The 16,699-nt window shown below is 42.2% G+C and overlaps 1 protein-coding gene across 1 annotated transcript in view; it reads right to left on the bottom strand.

Annotated features, from left to right (window-relative positions):
* Positions 1–1,490: 1,490 nt before the first annotated feature.
* The window catches only part of LOC140373720 (forkhead box protein O6-like), a 37,838-nt gene continuing 22,629 nt past the window's right edge, over positions 1,491–16,699 (bottom strand). The window contains exon 2 of the mRNA XM_072460351.1: positions 1,491–5,902. Within this exon, the coding sequence (XP_072316452.1) occupies positions 4,265–5,902 (1,638 nt within the window). The 3' untranslated portion in view covers positions 1,491–4,264. The remainder of the gene's footprint in view (positions 5,903–16,699) is intronic.

Genomic DNA, 16,699 nt, shown 5'->3' with positions numbered 1-16,699 from the left:
TGAAACAATTCAAATATGGTTGGGAAACACTAGACAAGACACCATTGGCTGATTTATTGACTAAACAAAAGGACTACAGCCCTAAATAATACATATATAAATGCAATAAACTATTTTATTCCAGATAAAACAACAAACAGCTAATAATAAACAGGAAATATCGGAAATAACATTCAATGAAACCTATATATATATATATATATATATATATATATATATATATATATATATATATATATATATATATATATATATATATATATATTGCTATGAATAAGGCATGATACAGAGAAAATCATTGCAATCTTTACATTGCCTCCATATATCGGTCCAAGATTTCTGACACAGGGTTTGTATATGCAGGATCCACGGCTATTACTCCAATGCTACCAACTGTCTGGCTGTCTGTGCATTCTATGTTTTGTCTATGTCTGTCAGCGGCTCTCTCACACACACACACCTATCCCTCCCCGCTCCTCTCCCCACCTGCCGTCCGCAACACAATTGATGCCCCTCGACATGAAAGTACATTTTTCCATCTCGCCATTTTTCATCTGGCTCATTCCCCTTCCCTCCCACGTAGACGCCTTCCACCGCCGCTGTTCCGTGCGCTGGTCAGACATGGCTCCCGAGAGAAGCCTGTCCGCATGTGTGAATTAAATGCGAATTAAAAATGAACGAGTGTGGCAGAGAGAAAGTCAATTAACAGCCTGTGCACCTCCATTCATCTTTGGAGTGAGGGAAAAAGCTACCTGATGTAAACCTCTAATGTAATATGTATTTGAGAAAGCACAGGTGTGTTGATCATGGAGGTGGGATATACTGTTTATTTTCTGGGTTCTCCAAATATTAATAACCAGAAGAAATCTTTTGACAAGTATCTGAAATGTGCCAAATTGTTCCTGTGTAGCCCAACACCAAACTCTAACCCTTTATGTTATTTTGTTTTAATGCAATATGTGTTAAAATGTGTTACAGGATCAAATTACCAACCAGAAAGGTTACAATGGAATGTCAATGTCATAATATTATTTTTGGACTTGATTTTGAACTTGAGTTTTACTTTTGTTTTGTGCAGACGAGAAAAATTTGAGGAGTGTGGTTTTATGATTGTGAAGGATAACTTTTTGAGAGCACAGTCTTACAAAACCCAAGTCTTATTAACAACTAACACAATCTGTTTAGCTAATACTATATATCTCTAACTACATTGTGTGCTCATAGTCTGCATACACATGGTTGTGGGTGTGCTTCTTCTCCAGGAGGGCTGCGTTCGTCCAATCAAAAGTAACATAATAGATTTGTAAGTGAGTAGGCCATACTCACAGCAAAATAAATGTACATTTTATTATTTTTCTATGTGTAGTGGATTGGTATCTGCCTCTAAAATCTGATTGCCAGGGGAATGCTTCTATATGATTTGAAGATTTGAATTAGAAAATCATGAATAATAGTTACAATCAACTCTAAAGAAAGTTGCAGAAAGACACTTTTTTATCTTTTCATTTGATTTATTTAACAGTCACCAGATGATGATACATTCTCTTAAAAAAGAAATAGACAACAAAACTGATATTCTTTTCAGCTTTTAAAAACTATATTACAATATTCTTAATATATAGCTTTTTTACAAAATAAACGTCAGTAAGAGGGTAAAGGGCAAGTGACATTTTATAAAATTAACAGAGAAAATGAAATATGAAGCAAACATCACCAACAATAAAGAGAGACCGATCTCTGTCATAAATAAATATAGCAAAAATTAGACATCATAAACTGTATATAGATTTATTTTGAATGGCAGGGCTGTGCTAACATAAGTCATATCGTCGCTGCTTTGAGAGGTCCAATTTCCCATAGAAAAATTAAGTGGAACCAGCGCAGCTAAAAGCCCTGAAATGAAGGTATTTGCCCCAATAATAGGTCTGATAGTCTGTGCGGTGCTTGAGCCCCCCCACCTGCCCCACCCCCATTCTGCACTTGGTACCATCCGAAATGTCTCCTTGATGGGACTGGAGAATAAGGGTGTCCTCTTTTTATTTCTTCTCCCAAGGCCAGTGAGCTCAAATGAGACCAACCACCCACACCTATCTCCCGAACAGGAGGGAATTGAACAGAACACAAGTGGGAGGGGGGCAAGGATGGACGGGGAGAGGGAGGGGTACATGGTATTGGCACGCAGGAAGGTCATACCAGGCTGCTGACTGCTTTTCACCGCATCTTCCGCCCTTTACAACTGTAGGTATTTCAGCGGAGTCCTCGTTGGTCCTTGAGATTTCAACAACACAACAACCGCTACGACTACAACAGAATAGAGACATACAAAGTGGGTGTGGGAACATGTGTATGGGGAGGGGGTGGGTCTCCAACACTGAAGACCATTTTGGAGCCACTTATATGACAACAACGTAGTGAAAAAACAGCTTATTAAGTTGTACAATCACTTAAATTGTGAAGAATCTCCATTGTATGCTCGAGTTCTGCTTTGTTACTTAGGATTTTGCAAATTGTTTTGTGGTGTAAATGAGTGTCTGGATATAGGAGTTCTGGATCTATGCGGTTTGTGAATTCATTTCAACCCATTTTCACCATTGCAATATACAGTTGACTTATTTATTGCAAATGTCTTGATCTACTGAGAAATAATCATTCTTGAAATTAGAAAATATCAAATCAAATCAATCAATCAATCAATCTAAAATACATTAAAATAAGTCTACAAGTCTAGACCAACTAACTAAAAAAATCTAAACAGATCAAATTATTTAATTTCAAACTCAATAGTAAAATCCTAAACTCAAGCCATTTTAACTCATGTACTATAGAGTATCCATTTGCCATGTAGTGCCTTGTACTTTAAACTACTAGAAGCTACAAAATACTAAAAGCCAATCACAAGCTAGAATTAAGTAGTTCTCTGAAAAAAACAAAAAAAACACCATCCTTTAATTTTCAAAGAACTATCATCATGTAAGTGGCTCCTCAGATTTGATTGTTTCCTCTTTTTTGCATCTTTGATTAATCCCAAAACTTTTCCACTTGAACATAAGAACACAAAACACAGATATAAAAGGCAATGGATTTCAATGCCATACTATCTATTTTCTGACACGACAGCACAAAAACGACTGGTAGCACTTTTCTATCTTCCATGTTTTATTCTGTACCCTTTGCTAGCAGGCAAGTGGACAGTGACATTGGCCTCCTCCGAGCGCGGTGGCAGGCGGCGGGGTTAATCACAGTTTTGTCTCACTTTCTTGGCACATTCAGTCAGAGATGCGAGCACCAGCATGGACAGCCAGGGGTGAGAGATGAGAGGACAATACCTTAGATTCTCAATAATGACACATCGCTGCAGCATCACTTTGCAGATTAAAAGCAAGATGCTGAATTTCAATCAAGCCACATTAATGGCTTAGTGTGAAGAATGGTTACTTTGTCTTCGATGGCAGGAGGAGAGAGAGAGGACAGCGGGTGGAGAGGACACAAGCAACAGCTAGTGCAAAAAGCCCAGGTGAAACAAGAGGATATGACATTTTAATTTGCCAAATTGCATGCTCGCCGGTAATGATAGACTTTATTTAATGATATGGTGACAACATTCTATTATGGAGGGCAAAAGAACTTTAACTAAATACCAGATTTTAGAGAAAAGTCAAAGATCATAAAAAACATCCAGGTAAGATTTTAATAAGTGAGATTGCCATTTGAATATTTTTTTATTTTATTTTTTGTCAAATTAAAGCGTATAACTTTGGTTAGTTTATTAAAACATGACAAAAACATGTCACCTGATTGCCAGGGATTGTATATAAAAATAAAAAACAAATCTAATTTTAATTTGAGTTGCTGACATTTTATCAACGGCGCTTGTGATTTTCTTATTTGTTCCTGTCAAAGACTGCAACCACCGTACAAAACATACCAAAGTCTGCCCGAGCGCTCGGAGGAAGCAAAGCACAAGGAGATGTGACCCACTTGCAGTAAAGTGCATTGAGAATTTAGTTCTCATGGTAGATGAGAAACAAAGTTGGGCAAGCACAGCTGAGAGATTGTCATCACAGTATAGCTGATCTAAGGAAAAACTTAATGTGACATGAACTAGATCTCTCAAAGGGGAAAGTGGGGCCAACAGAGGAGGAGAAACCGAGGAGCTGTCAGGAAAACAGAGAGAGAAGGGTATTGGTCCTCTAGTCAAGAATGTCAGAGTTAAGCACAGTGCGATATGGGTAACAAACATGGTTACAATGCAGTATCCTTGACTTTAACCAGGCACCCAGCTCTGGTTACTGTGAGCTTGTTGTGGCCCCCCCAGTCCGCTCATGCCCATCCCCATAGTCACACCCATTCCCATGCCCATCCCAATGCCAACACCCTGGGCCAGTGAGCAGTCAAAGTTAAAGTCCATCTCCTCCCCAGAGTCCATGATATCATGGAGAAGAATGGACTCCACATCACAGTCTAGACTCCCATGGAACATGTCAATGTCTAGGTCTGCTGGTAGTCTCTCATGTGGGAGGTGTTGGTCATAATTATGGTAGCTGCCGTTCCCACTGCCCCCCATGCCATGGCCATGGTGATACTGTCCATTCGAAATGCCTTGGTGTTGAGGGTCTGGATAATGGCTGTGGCGTGGATGTGGGGCAGCAGCTACATGGCAGGAGTCCTGGGGCATACCGAGCATGCCCGCGGGGTTAGGGGGGAGTGTGGTGGTGGCTGGGAGGTGTGCATGTGATGGGGGGCTGTACAAGAACGGGGCTTTGTGGTTGTAGGTGTGCAGCTGATTGTTGTTGCCTCTGGGGGCCAGAGCTTGTGCCCGAGGCGGCGTGAGGCTCTGACTCAGACTGTGGCCGTTGTGGGCCAGGCTGTGAGGTGAGCTGTGGTTGTGGTTGGGTGTATGGCTGTGAGTTCTGCTATGGCTATGAGGTCCGTTGTGGTTGTGACTGTGGCCATTCAGGTGACCACTGTGGTGATTGTGATGGTTGGAGCCTATTCCATTACTGGTTTGGCTCATCATGGAGTGGCTGTCTCTCTCCTGTCCTAACATCATGTCCTTAGAGCAATACTGCCCATTTGACGTTAGCAGGCTTTGAAGAGCATTTGTGCCGGAGTACGCCCGCATCGTTCCAGAAAAACTAGCGGGCTTGTTCTCCTGAATGGTCTGCATGGGTGAATGGTGCCGCAACATGCCCATGCCAGTGCCTCCATAAACACCAGCACTGTAAGAGCCCTTCACCACAGAGCTGTAGTGATAAACTGGGCTCTGGTGCTTGTGCCGCCCAACAGAAGAGTGGTGCTGCTGTGAGTGGTGGTGATGGTAATCGTCCATTAGTTGCTCGTCCAGGCTGATGGCACCAGTTAGACTTGCAAGCTGCGGCAACTGCTCCAACGACGGACAGTGGTTTCCAGCACCCATTGATGGAGAGCGGGCACTGGTTGGTGAGGGGTAAAGGTGCGGGGAAGTGGAACATGACAGCACCCCCTCCTCAGGTTCTCCAGCCTCTCCTTCTGCAAGAATAGGGGACAGGCGTCCACTTAACGTAGAGGCAGAAGAACTGGCTCTGGAGTGGATATCTGTCCAGGCATCAAATTCTCCATCTGTAGAAGTGACCCCTGATCCCTGAAGAATTTTCCGAGGAGGACTGCCACTGTCGGGTGATCCCTGGAGTCCCACCCCAGCAGCTCCAGCTCCGATACCAGGGCGGCCCACTCTTTTGCCCCTGATGCGGCCTTTGCTCTTCAGGTATTTAGTGCTGTTGTCCATGGAGACGGCCCGGCGACGTGGAGCTTTGCCCATCTTCCCTCCATCTGGATTCAGCATCCACCATGAGCTCTTGCCAGTTCCTTCATTCTGGACTCGGATGAACCGCGTGTGGAGGGACAGGTTGTGCCGGATAGAGTTCTGCACAGAGAGAGAAAAAAGGGCCAGTCAGATGGGTTGATTTCACATTTGATTTTTTTTTTTTATTATCAAAGAAGCTATCATTAATTATAGTGGATTATTGGATTAGGTACACACTGGTATAAATGTTGCCCAGGTTCTAAATTATGTGGTGAAAAAAAAACAGGTAATTGAAACCAGTCATAAATTGTACAATAATATTTGGATCTTTAGGCCTTGACTCGTATGATCCCAGGTGGTCCCTCATTAGTTTGACATCACACTTCTATATTTCACTGTGCTTGGGGCTTGTGGGATGCCAATGCTATGCAGTACTTTCACAGAAGCAAATAGACGTTGGCAAATTTAAAAGTGCGTCCTTGATGACAAATGAATACATCTGACGTACTGTCTATGATCACTGTGGCAGTTCATTGTCTTTACTCAATAAATAAAATACTCAGCCAGGTAGATTTCTGTAGTTTATTCAATCATTGTCAACCAGTGTCATAGCTTTAGAAATTTGAGCTTGCGCTGAAAAACACAAACACATTTTGAAAGACAGCTACAGCTGGCACCGAGCAAGACCCTGTCAACCTCAGCCAACCTGGAACGACCTGGAAGTCAGTCTTGAGGCGTGCTCCGTATGTACGTCAAACCACCCACTTTCATTTCCATCAATCCATCTGTCCTCCTCTACTCCTGCATTCAGCCTGCCTGGTGTAGCTGCTGCGGTGGGGCGTACTGTACGTTTGATGTGGGTGCCAGTCTGGCTTAGTGCCAGGCTTGTCTCCTTCACTGTTGTAGCTGAGCTAGAATGGGGGCTGCACCGAGAATGAGCCAGGAGGATGGAAGACTAATGGATGTATCCCACCCTCTGACATCTACCTTCTCTTCCAATCTCCCAATCTCTCCTATTCTGTCTTTATCATAATCCTTTTTATTTTGTCACAGTGTGCTAAGTACATTATTTTGTATGATTTTCAATTCCTGCACCTTTTTCTACTTTAAGTTAAATCTCCCTGCTTTGTGTTATTCATCACCAAATACTTCAACACTGGCATGTGCATGCATACATTCAGTAAAAAAAACAAGATTTTATATTCAATTTGCATGTCAATGATTCCTGGATGCTACAGTTCTTGATGTTTTGTGTGGTTGCAATTTCATTCTTTATAATGGTTGAGGCATTTTGACATTGAATCTGAAAAAACCCCTGTGGTTCAGGAATATCCAGCAACAATAGGATGTAACTGACTGAATGTACCCATACTTCTGCCATCTCTATTATGGTGAGAATTATTTGTACTCCCAGTGAATTGCGCGGCAGGGAAACAAATATATCAAATTGCGGCACATAAATGGGAAGCAAACTGAATTCAGGTGATTTGTGAATACTTCCTTGGATTATCTCGTTGTGACACCTCCAATATTAGGTAACCATAGCGACCGTGTAAACGTGCAACAGCAGAACTATATCATATTGTGGTGAGAGTCAAGAGAGTGTGGAGATGGGGGATGGGGAAAGGATGCAAGAGGAGGCGGTTGTTTGATGCTGCTGCTCCAACACTAAACAGCCTTTCATGTCGGCAGTGCGGGTCCGCAGGGGATGCCCGTTCCTGCTTCTGACGGCTCCTCTACGTGCTGTGCCAACTCCCTGTCTCACCCAGGGCCCAATCACGCACCTATCAGACCACTCCGAACCACTCTCATCCAGAATAGCATGCACAGGTACATGCTACATATGTAATTCTATATTTTATGTAATTCATGACACCGCTCAGTCCATATGGGATATCTTTCCAAGGGCCAAACCACTTTATGTTGCAATTTAGTGTGACCTGTTAGGTTCAAATCTCAATTTATCCTCTGGTTTGAGGGAAGCAGTCCCACTGAACTTGAGGGGATTTATCCTCATCCCAAACCCTCTTTATCTGATGAATCCACCTGCTACAGAGATTTGTGAGATTTCGGACAGTGGCCAGCTATGGTATCATCATGCGGGCTGGTGGCTTCCTGTCTTGTACTGTAAACCACATTAGTTTATCTTTATTTCCTTATGCAGCAGCTAAGAATAGCTCAATAGTTGCAGGTGGTTTTGCAATGGGTGTGGCTGTGTTCACCTCCTGTTGCCTGAGTCTGAATCAGGGGCAATTTGGCCATCCTATGGCCCTCACGCCCCGAAAACAGGCAGTCACTGCTAATCCTTCTCCATCCCCGAGTAATCCCAGACAATCCTTGGCTAATCCCAAGTTGATTCAGGGGCACTCCCAGCTGGGAGTCTCATACAGAACTATGCCAGGTCACCACGGACACAGCATGCAGCCAGAACATGCTATGATCCTATAGTAATACAGCAAAAGAGAATGTGAGAAGGAGGGAATATAGCTACTGTGAAGTCTTAATAGGATCATGTTAAACCATTTTGTCTGTGTGTATTTGAGTAACCCAATGCAGTTTTTGTGACTGAGCTGATATGAGTGGTGTTTTTCATACTTACACACATCTACAACCTTTCTGTCCTTGAGGGTTGGCTTTGCCAGATATTTTACCCCTTAGGCTTGAACAGAATAAAATTGAAAACTTTATTATGTATTAAATATTCATACAATGGAAATTCTCATACAGCCTACTAGCTTTCCACAGCAAATGAATGAAGCCTATAGAAACTTACATTGATGGAGGAACACACATCACGCCTGGGTCCATGAAGCTACTTCATATTCAAATCATACAGCCTTTAATACAAAGGGCCACATAGAGAGGCCTCTAAATAATGAATATGCCGGAGGGTGGACCTCTGCAGCGATGCCCTGCCCAGTCCCATAACAGTGGGAAGCACAGACAGAGTCGTAAGTAGTGCTGTGAGTTCTTTGTTTTGCTGTCAGTAGTGCTATCAACAGGCACCACTAAATCACACTGATGGGACGTATTCAGACATAATGCAAAAGAGAATGTTTATGGCACAATCAAAGCTAATTAAACCGAACAAAGTTGCCTCTGTGGAAGACAGACAATCAGCTTGGGGTCGATTCTCGTTAAGGTCTCTGGATTAAGTGTAGGCTACTTTGATGACAATTATATACAGCGCACAGGTGGTCTAGAAAGTTTTTTCCATCTCACTTGTGACGCTAAAGATCAATTAATTACTGCTCGGGAAGTTCTACCCATCAGTCACTGTACTCTTCTCCCTTTTTAATACTTTTTTTTCATATTTTTCGATATGTGGAACCTTGAATTAATCCAATTTAATGTCTATCATTGTTGTTACAAACTCCACTACATTGGCTTGATGCCCAACACATTGCTTGCTACAAGAAAAGTCATTGAGGCAAAATGTATAGTTCTATATGAGGCATCTGACTGGTTTGGTGGCAGCTGTGCTTAAAAAGAATACAAGATCTTGGCTCCAGGGATGGTAGATGGGAATGTCAAAATACTGCAAGGGGCCCCTAGGAGCCACACAAAGTGATGCCCTCAAAATGCCCCCCATTCTTCCCACACCCATCCTTAAGCCCCCCCACCCACAACCATCTAAAGTGTTTTCCCTTTTTATTCTCACCCACACACATGCTTACCAATGGAGGGGTAAAGAAACAGGTCAAATGCTTTAAAGGACCGATCTTGTGGCCAATGTGCACTCATTCAAACAGAACTGAGAGAGGAACTATGGCCCGTGAGTGGGGTCTGGGAACGGGCAAAAAGAAACCACTCACCCAATTGAAACAACCTCAAGGGTGAAACCGTGTGGTGTGCCTGCCCGTCAGAGAACACAGCAGCTGTTCTTATAGTGGCACCGGGTAAAGCCGTTTGCCACACTCGACTGGTATTACCCAACCATTTCAAGCAGAATGGAGCCATTATGTATCGTCAAAGGGTATACATCTATGGTGCACATTCATTTGATAAGCCCAAATCAAGGGGGAGCAACAGAAGCGCTAACTGCATTTATTGTGATGCCGTATTTGCCTGTGCAGAAGGCAGCAAGGATCAGGGGGAGGGGAGGTTTCAACACAAGCAGTTTTGTTTAGCACAGGAATGAGTTTTGTCAGCTAAGCTTGTCTCCAGGCTATTGGTAGAAATTAGCGCTGGCTAAATATTCTCTTTTTGTGATTGATGTCACGGCTCATGATGTCCCTTTGAAGCAAATAAAGAATTTAGAGCCATGTAGATTAATAGGGATGTGGTCGGGGTGTGATGGTGTCTGAGGGGAACCTGAAGTGGGCCTAAGAGGCCTCATGAATGTGTCTGGGCTAACAGATACAGCTAGGACATAGGCATGATAGATACAACAAAAACATATTAGTTTAATTGTTTTGGGTGTATGTGTGCAGGAAAAGTGTGAAATAGAGAAAGATATATTTAGCTATTTGCCTGAGAAGCTCAGCATCAGATGATTAAAATCCCTTTAGGAGGCTTCTTTAAGAGAGACAGATGGGCAGACAGGCCTGTTTTGGAATGCAATCAAATTGAAAAGATTAAAAGGAGCCTCTTTTATTAGGAGGTGAGAAACAGTTACTTCTCTGCCACATGCCATCATCGCCTCCACAGCAGTGGTCACGACTGCATTGGCATGCAAGGTACACAGTCCTCATTGGACAGGAAAATAAACAGTGAATTAGGAATGGTATTTATCTGTGTATCACTGCGGGATCTCTTCGAGTTGGCAGTATTTGTAAATTCTTGAAAGAAATACATGGAATGTAATAACAACAATCTGTTTCTTCTTAAGTAAGGCTATTTGCCAAAAACTGTCCTGGCATATTACCGGCAAAATATTACTTAATCCATGCACCAACCAATTCAAATGTGCATTCTCTTGGCTGTCAAAGCACTTAAATAAGTGAGTGAGCACTGTGGAATCATTGAAAGGCGTTCTGTATCTGACCCCATTATTCCACTACACAGCAGGAGTGCCATTTAAATAAAAGCTAAAATGGTAAGTGAGTGTGCTGTGTCTAGCTGCCTCAGAGCCTGCAGGGGCAGGGCAGATGAGCAGAGCACATTGGAGTTAGAGGGGATTCCTGGCTGACTCTGCACCAATTGTAGCCAATGGCAGGCGACTCATCAGCTGAGATGCCAAGTGAAAGGTTGGCATTGGGGTGGTAAGGTCTGGGACAGCACCGGGCTGCCACAGCTCTTGTGAATAAAAATAGAAACGACAGATTAGCGGAGCATCTGAGACCCGGATAGGGGATCGGAAAATCCGCTTGTCCAATGCCAGAGACAGCTGAGTGTTTCCGGTGGGCGCAAAGGGGACACAATCTGGGCTCCACGTCTGACACCCACGCACTAAAGGGGGGAGCCTCAGAGGGAGAAGCAGGACCAGCACATGCCGGCAAAAGGACGGGTGTGGCTGCTCCGAAGAGACCTGAGAGGGAGGCTGAGCTCATGCACTCCCACAGCGCGTTCACACAACAGGTGTTTGAGCTGGCCAACCTGTGGGGCCGGCCGCCTGCTCGCACTTCACACCTCGTCTAGGGAGCAAACTAACATTTTCCACTGGGCCTGCCATGCCTTTGTTAAAGACCAACACATTTGTGGAGAGGCTTTTACAGCTTTTTTTTAACAAGATGGGCCAGATATGCATGTGCGAGCATTTGCAAGTCAATCTGCATTTATGTGAGCGCCTGTGTGTCTATATTTGTGCATCAGTCCATTTAATAGTAAACAGGCACAGTGTGGATTTGATTATTGAAACCTCCCCTGCTGTATACAAAGAAACTGTTGGCCAACAATGAAATCAATGCAGGCTTTGGCTTTTTCACACTCGGCCTCCACATAATCTCATTCATAACAATGAGAATCTCATTTCCCACATTCTAAAGGTCAGTGCACACCTCTGATCACACTTTAATAAACACCATTCTCAGCGTTTAATTTAATTTCAGCCGAGCAGCAAACTCAAAGGCAGCTGTACACATGGCATGCAAAATTCATCAGATTGTCCCTTTAATTGCTTCAATTTCACAGTACTGACAAGAGTGGTCACAATCTTACTGCATGAAAACACACATCTGCAGAACACTTGCACAGAAACACATGGGGTACAAGGAGTAAGGGCCTGATATTTATATATTTATTTATTTGACATAAACATTTTATTACAGGAGTTTTTATGGCTTAAAATTACCTTGAAAAACACACATTGTACTGCAAGCAAGGTTGCCTCTCCTGAGATCTGGGATGTAACTTGGTCTGATGGCATAACCTGCTTGTTGCCATGGAGAAAGAAAGGTTTAATGGGCAACATTCCAAGCAAAGGAATAACAAAACCTGTATTTCTGTTTTATGGAGAACCTTGGTGTTATTGGAATACATTTTGTTTGTTATATTGATTATTGCTATATCAATACTGTTGTGATCTATTGTGCAGTACTACAATATAATCTCCAGTTGGTGGATTATCTTTCAAAAATGTTACATGGTGCACCTTTAAGTAGATAAATTACAATTTAGACAATTCCTACAGCAGCAAAGTGTGCCACAAGAACTAATCTCTAAACTAAACCTTTCTTGGATTGAAATATTAAGCAGTTAATTTCCTCACATCCAACAAATCCCCCATTTTTAATTGATCTGAATGTTCATAATTCCAGTCTCACTAATATTCTTGTTCTTCCCCAAGTAGTGGTTTCAAATTCTGTCATCACACCTTGTAAATCTCACCTACAGCACGTTGGCAACCTGTAGCGAGCATGCAAACCAAAAGCCTTGAAAAACCACAGAGAGACCTATGCACGCACACTCTCTCCACACACGCAGCAGCAGCAGCGCACATGCCGGCATGACACAAAGCCTGGCACACCGGGCACACTCATTACCGCAATGCCAAGCTACCAGTTGCTAAGGAGACCTGTGGGAGAGGAGGGAGGGTATCCTTGTTGTTGCCATAGCAGCCCAGCTCCTCTCCCTGCCAACCCGGTCCCTCGGGGAGAGACGAGGCAAGAGGTGTGGGGAAGGCGAGGGGGTGAAGTGGGTAGGAGCTAGGGGGCAGAGGTTTAATAGGGCGACGTAAGGTGCAGGAGAACTTCATTAAGCGTCAAAACCTAACCGCCCGTTTTCGCTCCCACTTATTTGAACACCTATGTGGGAGAAAGGGATGGTTGAATGGTATGCTTGGAATAAAAAGCAGGGTATTGGGAAAAGAGGGTTGGAGAGGAAAGGGGGGGGGGGGGACAAGAGAAGGGCAGAGAAGAGAAACAAAAAGAGGCCCTCTCCCCAGAATTGTAAAGATCTAAATGGTGAAGCTTAGGGTAGTTTAAGGATGTAACGAGACAATCCTCCCTTGGTATCAGCCTTAACGGTAACCTTGACCTTGGCTTGAGGACTCCACTCCGACTGCTTTTTTTGTTCCGAGCAACAGAATGTTAAGCTTTGAAACCATATTTAGTAATGTATGAAAATCACAAAAGTAAGTTTGTACCGCAAATAACTCTGAAGTACAGGAAATATCCTCTGCAAAATAAATCAAGGAGTGTTAGAATGAAATGCCAAAGCAGACAGGTAATGAAGCACTATTTTTAACAATGTTACCAGAGACTAAGTGCAACAATCCAACTTTAATATTCACTCTTTTCTACACCAGAGCCATGCATAATAATCAAACAAAACTAACCCTCTTAAACATTCTGGCACAGATTGAACTTTAGATATTAGTTCCTTTTCTTATGCTTTTCCACATGCCGATGGAGATGTAAAATAACTGAAATGTGTCATATGGAATGATATTAATAAAGCCCATGAAGCATAAACCTGTATTTAAATGTTTAGTAATTCATTTCATGAGAGTAATTGTCTCTTATTTTAAACCCAATACAACAATTGCATAAAGTTGGTAGTTGCTCTTGTCTAATATAAATTCATTTCTAGCAGGATCAAATTCAATATTTCTTTTGGAGTTTCTGGGCATCGCATGTTTAAATTACATCAAAAACCATATGCGGTGTTTTGAAATCCATCCATATTTTGGCGCATTTGAAATGGAGACCTTATGGAAAGGAGCCCAGCTGAGTTCAGTCTCCACAGCTCTCAGTATTGGCGAGCAGTGCCTCATATATCGACAGGCTGATAACCCATGATACTCCTGGCGGCCTCATATTCTCATTAATTTACTGCCGCTGTACGGTCTCAAAGAAGGGGAGCATCAATTTGGTGTGAGTGATGTCTTTGTGTGTGGATATAGTTACACTGAATATCCAAGTTGCCTCTTCAGATATGGAGCGGCCAGCCTGGTTCAATGCAATATTTTATAGAAGTGATCATGGAGAGAGACATTATTTAGATCAGAACAAAGAAAATAACAAAAGTGCCAAAAGGTGAACACATTTACGTAGATCTCAGCAAAGATATAGTCTAATACAGGCTTTATATTTAAGGATGACTGCAAGGAAGAGGTGGGAATTATGTCAAAATTCATACAGCAATTTTTATTTTATCACAATTCTTGGCGTAGAGTGAGTCTGGCCACCACGCCCGTCCTCGGGTAAACTCAAACAGAACTGTGCAATCAGATTAGCTCATTGGTCATCTATGATTTAGAGCAAAATCACATTTCTCTCCTCTCAAAGTAAATATGCAATGTTTGTCAGTCTCCAGTTATATTTCTTTTCTTTGTTTTTTCTTCATAAGCAGCCACATTTGTTTAGCTATGGACGGACCATGCATGTCCCTGATTGGCTAATCGGGAGGGATCTCATTCTGGACAGCGAACAATTTTATGTAATTGCAGCAATCTTCTCGGAGATCACACTTCACATTGATTGGCTGAAGCCATTGTCACTCACCCAGAAGATGATAATGGCAATGAAATCATGAAGTTGTTTAGAAACACCTTGAATTATTGTAGATTATTGGCAGATCATTATAGGATCAGATTACAGTTAACATTTTTTTAACAAATTACGATTTGATGTTATGCAGTCATGGCCCACCCCAACTGCAAACCTTGACCAATCAAATTCCACAAATGGCTCAGTGGTTCTTCCATTGTTGTCAGTATATCCTGCTAGTAAACAATGGCAGGATGAACAATGGACAGGACACTATCTTTTTCATAAAAAGTTGGGGTTTGGAAGCATAAATGACACTAAGAGAAATCCTTCTTTAAATAAAGCGTTTTTGTTTGCTCTGATGTGGTGAATGTCAGACCTGAGCTGTTAGAAGCTGCTTCTGCTTTCAAAAACTGATATCTGTCAAGAATGACAAGAAGAAGACAGGACTAGTCATATCTGACAGACAGACAATGGCACAGTTAATTCAAAACAAGTTGTTGGCATCCTGTCACTAATTCAACTTGATGTGCATGTTTCTATTACCGGTATGTTACTTTAAGCTTGTGTTACTTTAAGCAGAGATTGACAATCAAAAAGTCCCTCTGCTTCAAGGTTCAATGGTTCAAGGAGCTGTAGATTGGATAGGAAGCAGAGAATTAGATATGATGCGTATTACATGGCTCATATAAGTGATAATATGGCGGCATGATCCGAGAATAGCGCTCATGTCATTGTGATATTTCAAATCAAGTATAATTTAAATTCAGATAAATGACATCAAAAACCTAAATGACTAATTAACTAGACAAACTGTGCCACAATTAAAATTGAATTTAGAGAATGAAACTGTCACTGCCTTACATCTGTACCTATAGACATAAATCAGAGGAATAGAAGAAGTACATGTAGCGAAATGTCTTCCCTCTTAAAAGCCTGTCCAGTTGACAGATTGATCTTTTACTATGGAACTTACCTGGGCGACTAAGGGATTACACAGACATAGACTAAATAAGTTTAAAAAACAAGGCAAAATAAAAAAAAATCTGTAAATCTTTGTCAAAATTATTGATAACCATAATTTTATATATATATATATTGTGCAACCATCTATCCCACTGTAAAATGTATGGTGAATTGAACAGTTTTTGATCTAACGTAAAATATTAATACGTACGCTAATCAGAACATAAGGCAATCCAAGCGTGTGCTGTAAAATACAGAACATTCTTAAAGCTGCATCAGAATGCAACCAAAACAACAACAAAAAGATTCCTTTTCCTATCTCTTTCATTACTTAGTCCCGTACAAACATTTCAATAAGCCTATGTAAGTTATATCTTGTTAGCTGCCTTAGATTTTTGTCTTCAAATTTCACTTGTGTATGCAATAAGTGGAAATATGAATGCAATGTAGTATAAGTTGCAGTGTGTGCCAGCGAGCAATCTCCACCACTACTTTTTCTTTTTTTCTTTCTTTTTTTTAATTCTCCTCAGCCCTGAGAGGACCAAAGTTGCTCTCAGCTCCTCAACGGGAGATGCTGAAATATTAATCGCCACGCTCCAGCCGCAAACTAGTGAACACAATCGCTTCAAACTCCCACCCTAATGAGTGTGTTCATGAATGGCTAATGCGCACAGATGGGGGGCTGATGACTGGATAGATTGCAATAGGAAGGTTTTGAAAGGTAGGGGAGGGAGGGGGGTGCAAATTTCGACGCGGCGTAGAGGCATGCCATGACCTTTCAAGAGCCTCCTGAAAACTTAATTAAGGCTAGCCCCTCTGCTACTCTCTCCGTGTAAAATGATAGAGTAGTCCCATCGCTCCAATCCATGCGAGTGTTTAGCCCGCTTGTCCTCCTCACAGACACCCAACTGCGCTGAGAAACAAAAGGTCGTACTCTTTGTCATGTTAAACCCCGTAAACAACTGACAGTGAACAAAAGGCGCACAAGTGCATTAAAACTGTAAAAGAAAAAAGTTGTATGTCTTGCCTCGCCCCCCTGCATGGAGACATCCCAGATAGATTGAACAGCGGGGGTTACCAA

Source organism: Eucyclogobius newberryi, unplaced genomic scaffold (genome assembly GCF_026437365.1).
Source record: "Eucyclogobius newberryi isolate DKJ021-1_F unplaced genomic scaffold, fEucNew1.0.hap1 SCAF_3, whole genome shotgun sequence".
In the NCBI taxonomy this organism is placed as follows: Eukaryota; Metazoa; Chordata; class Actinopteri; order Gobiiformes; family Gobiidae; genus Eucyclogobius; species Eucyclogobius newberryi.
This window is presented reverse-complemented; position numbering and strand designations above follow the sequence as displayed.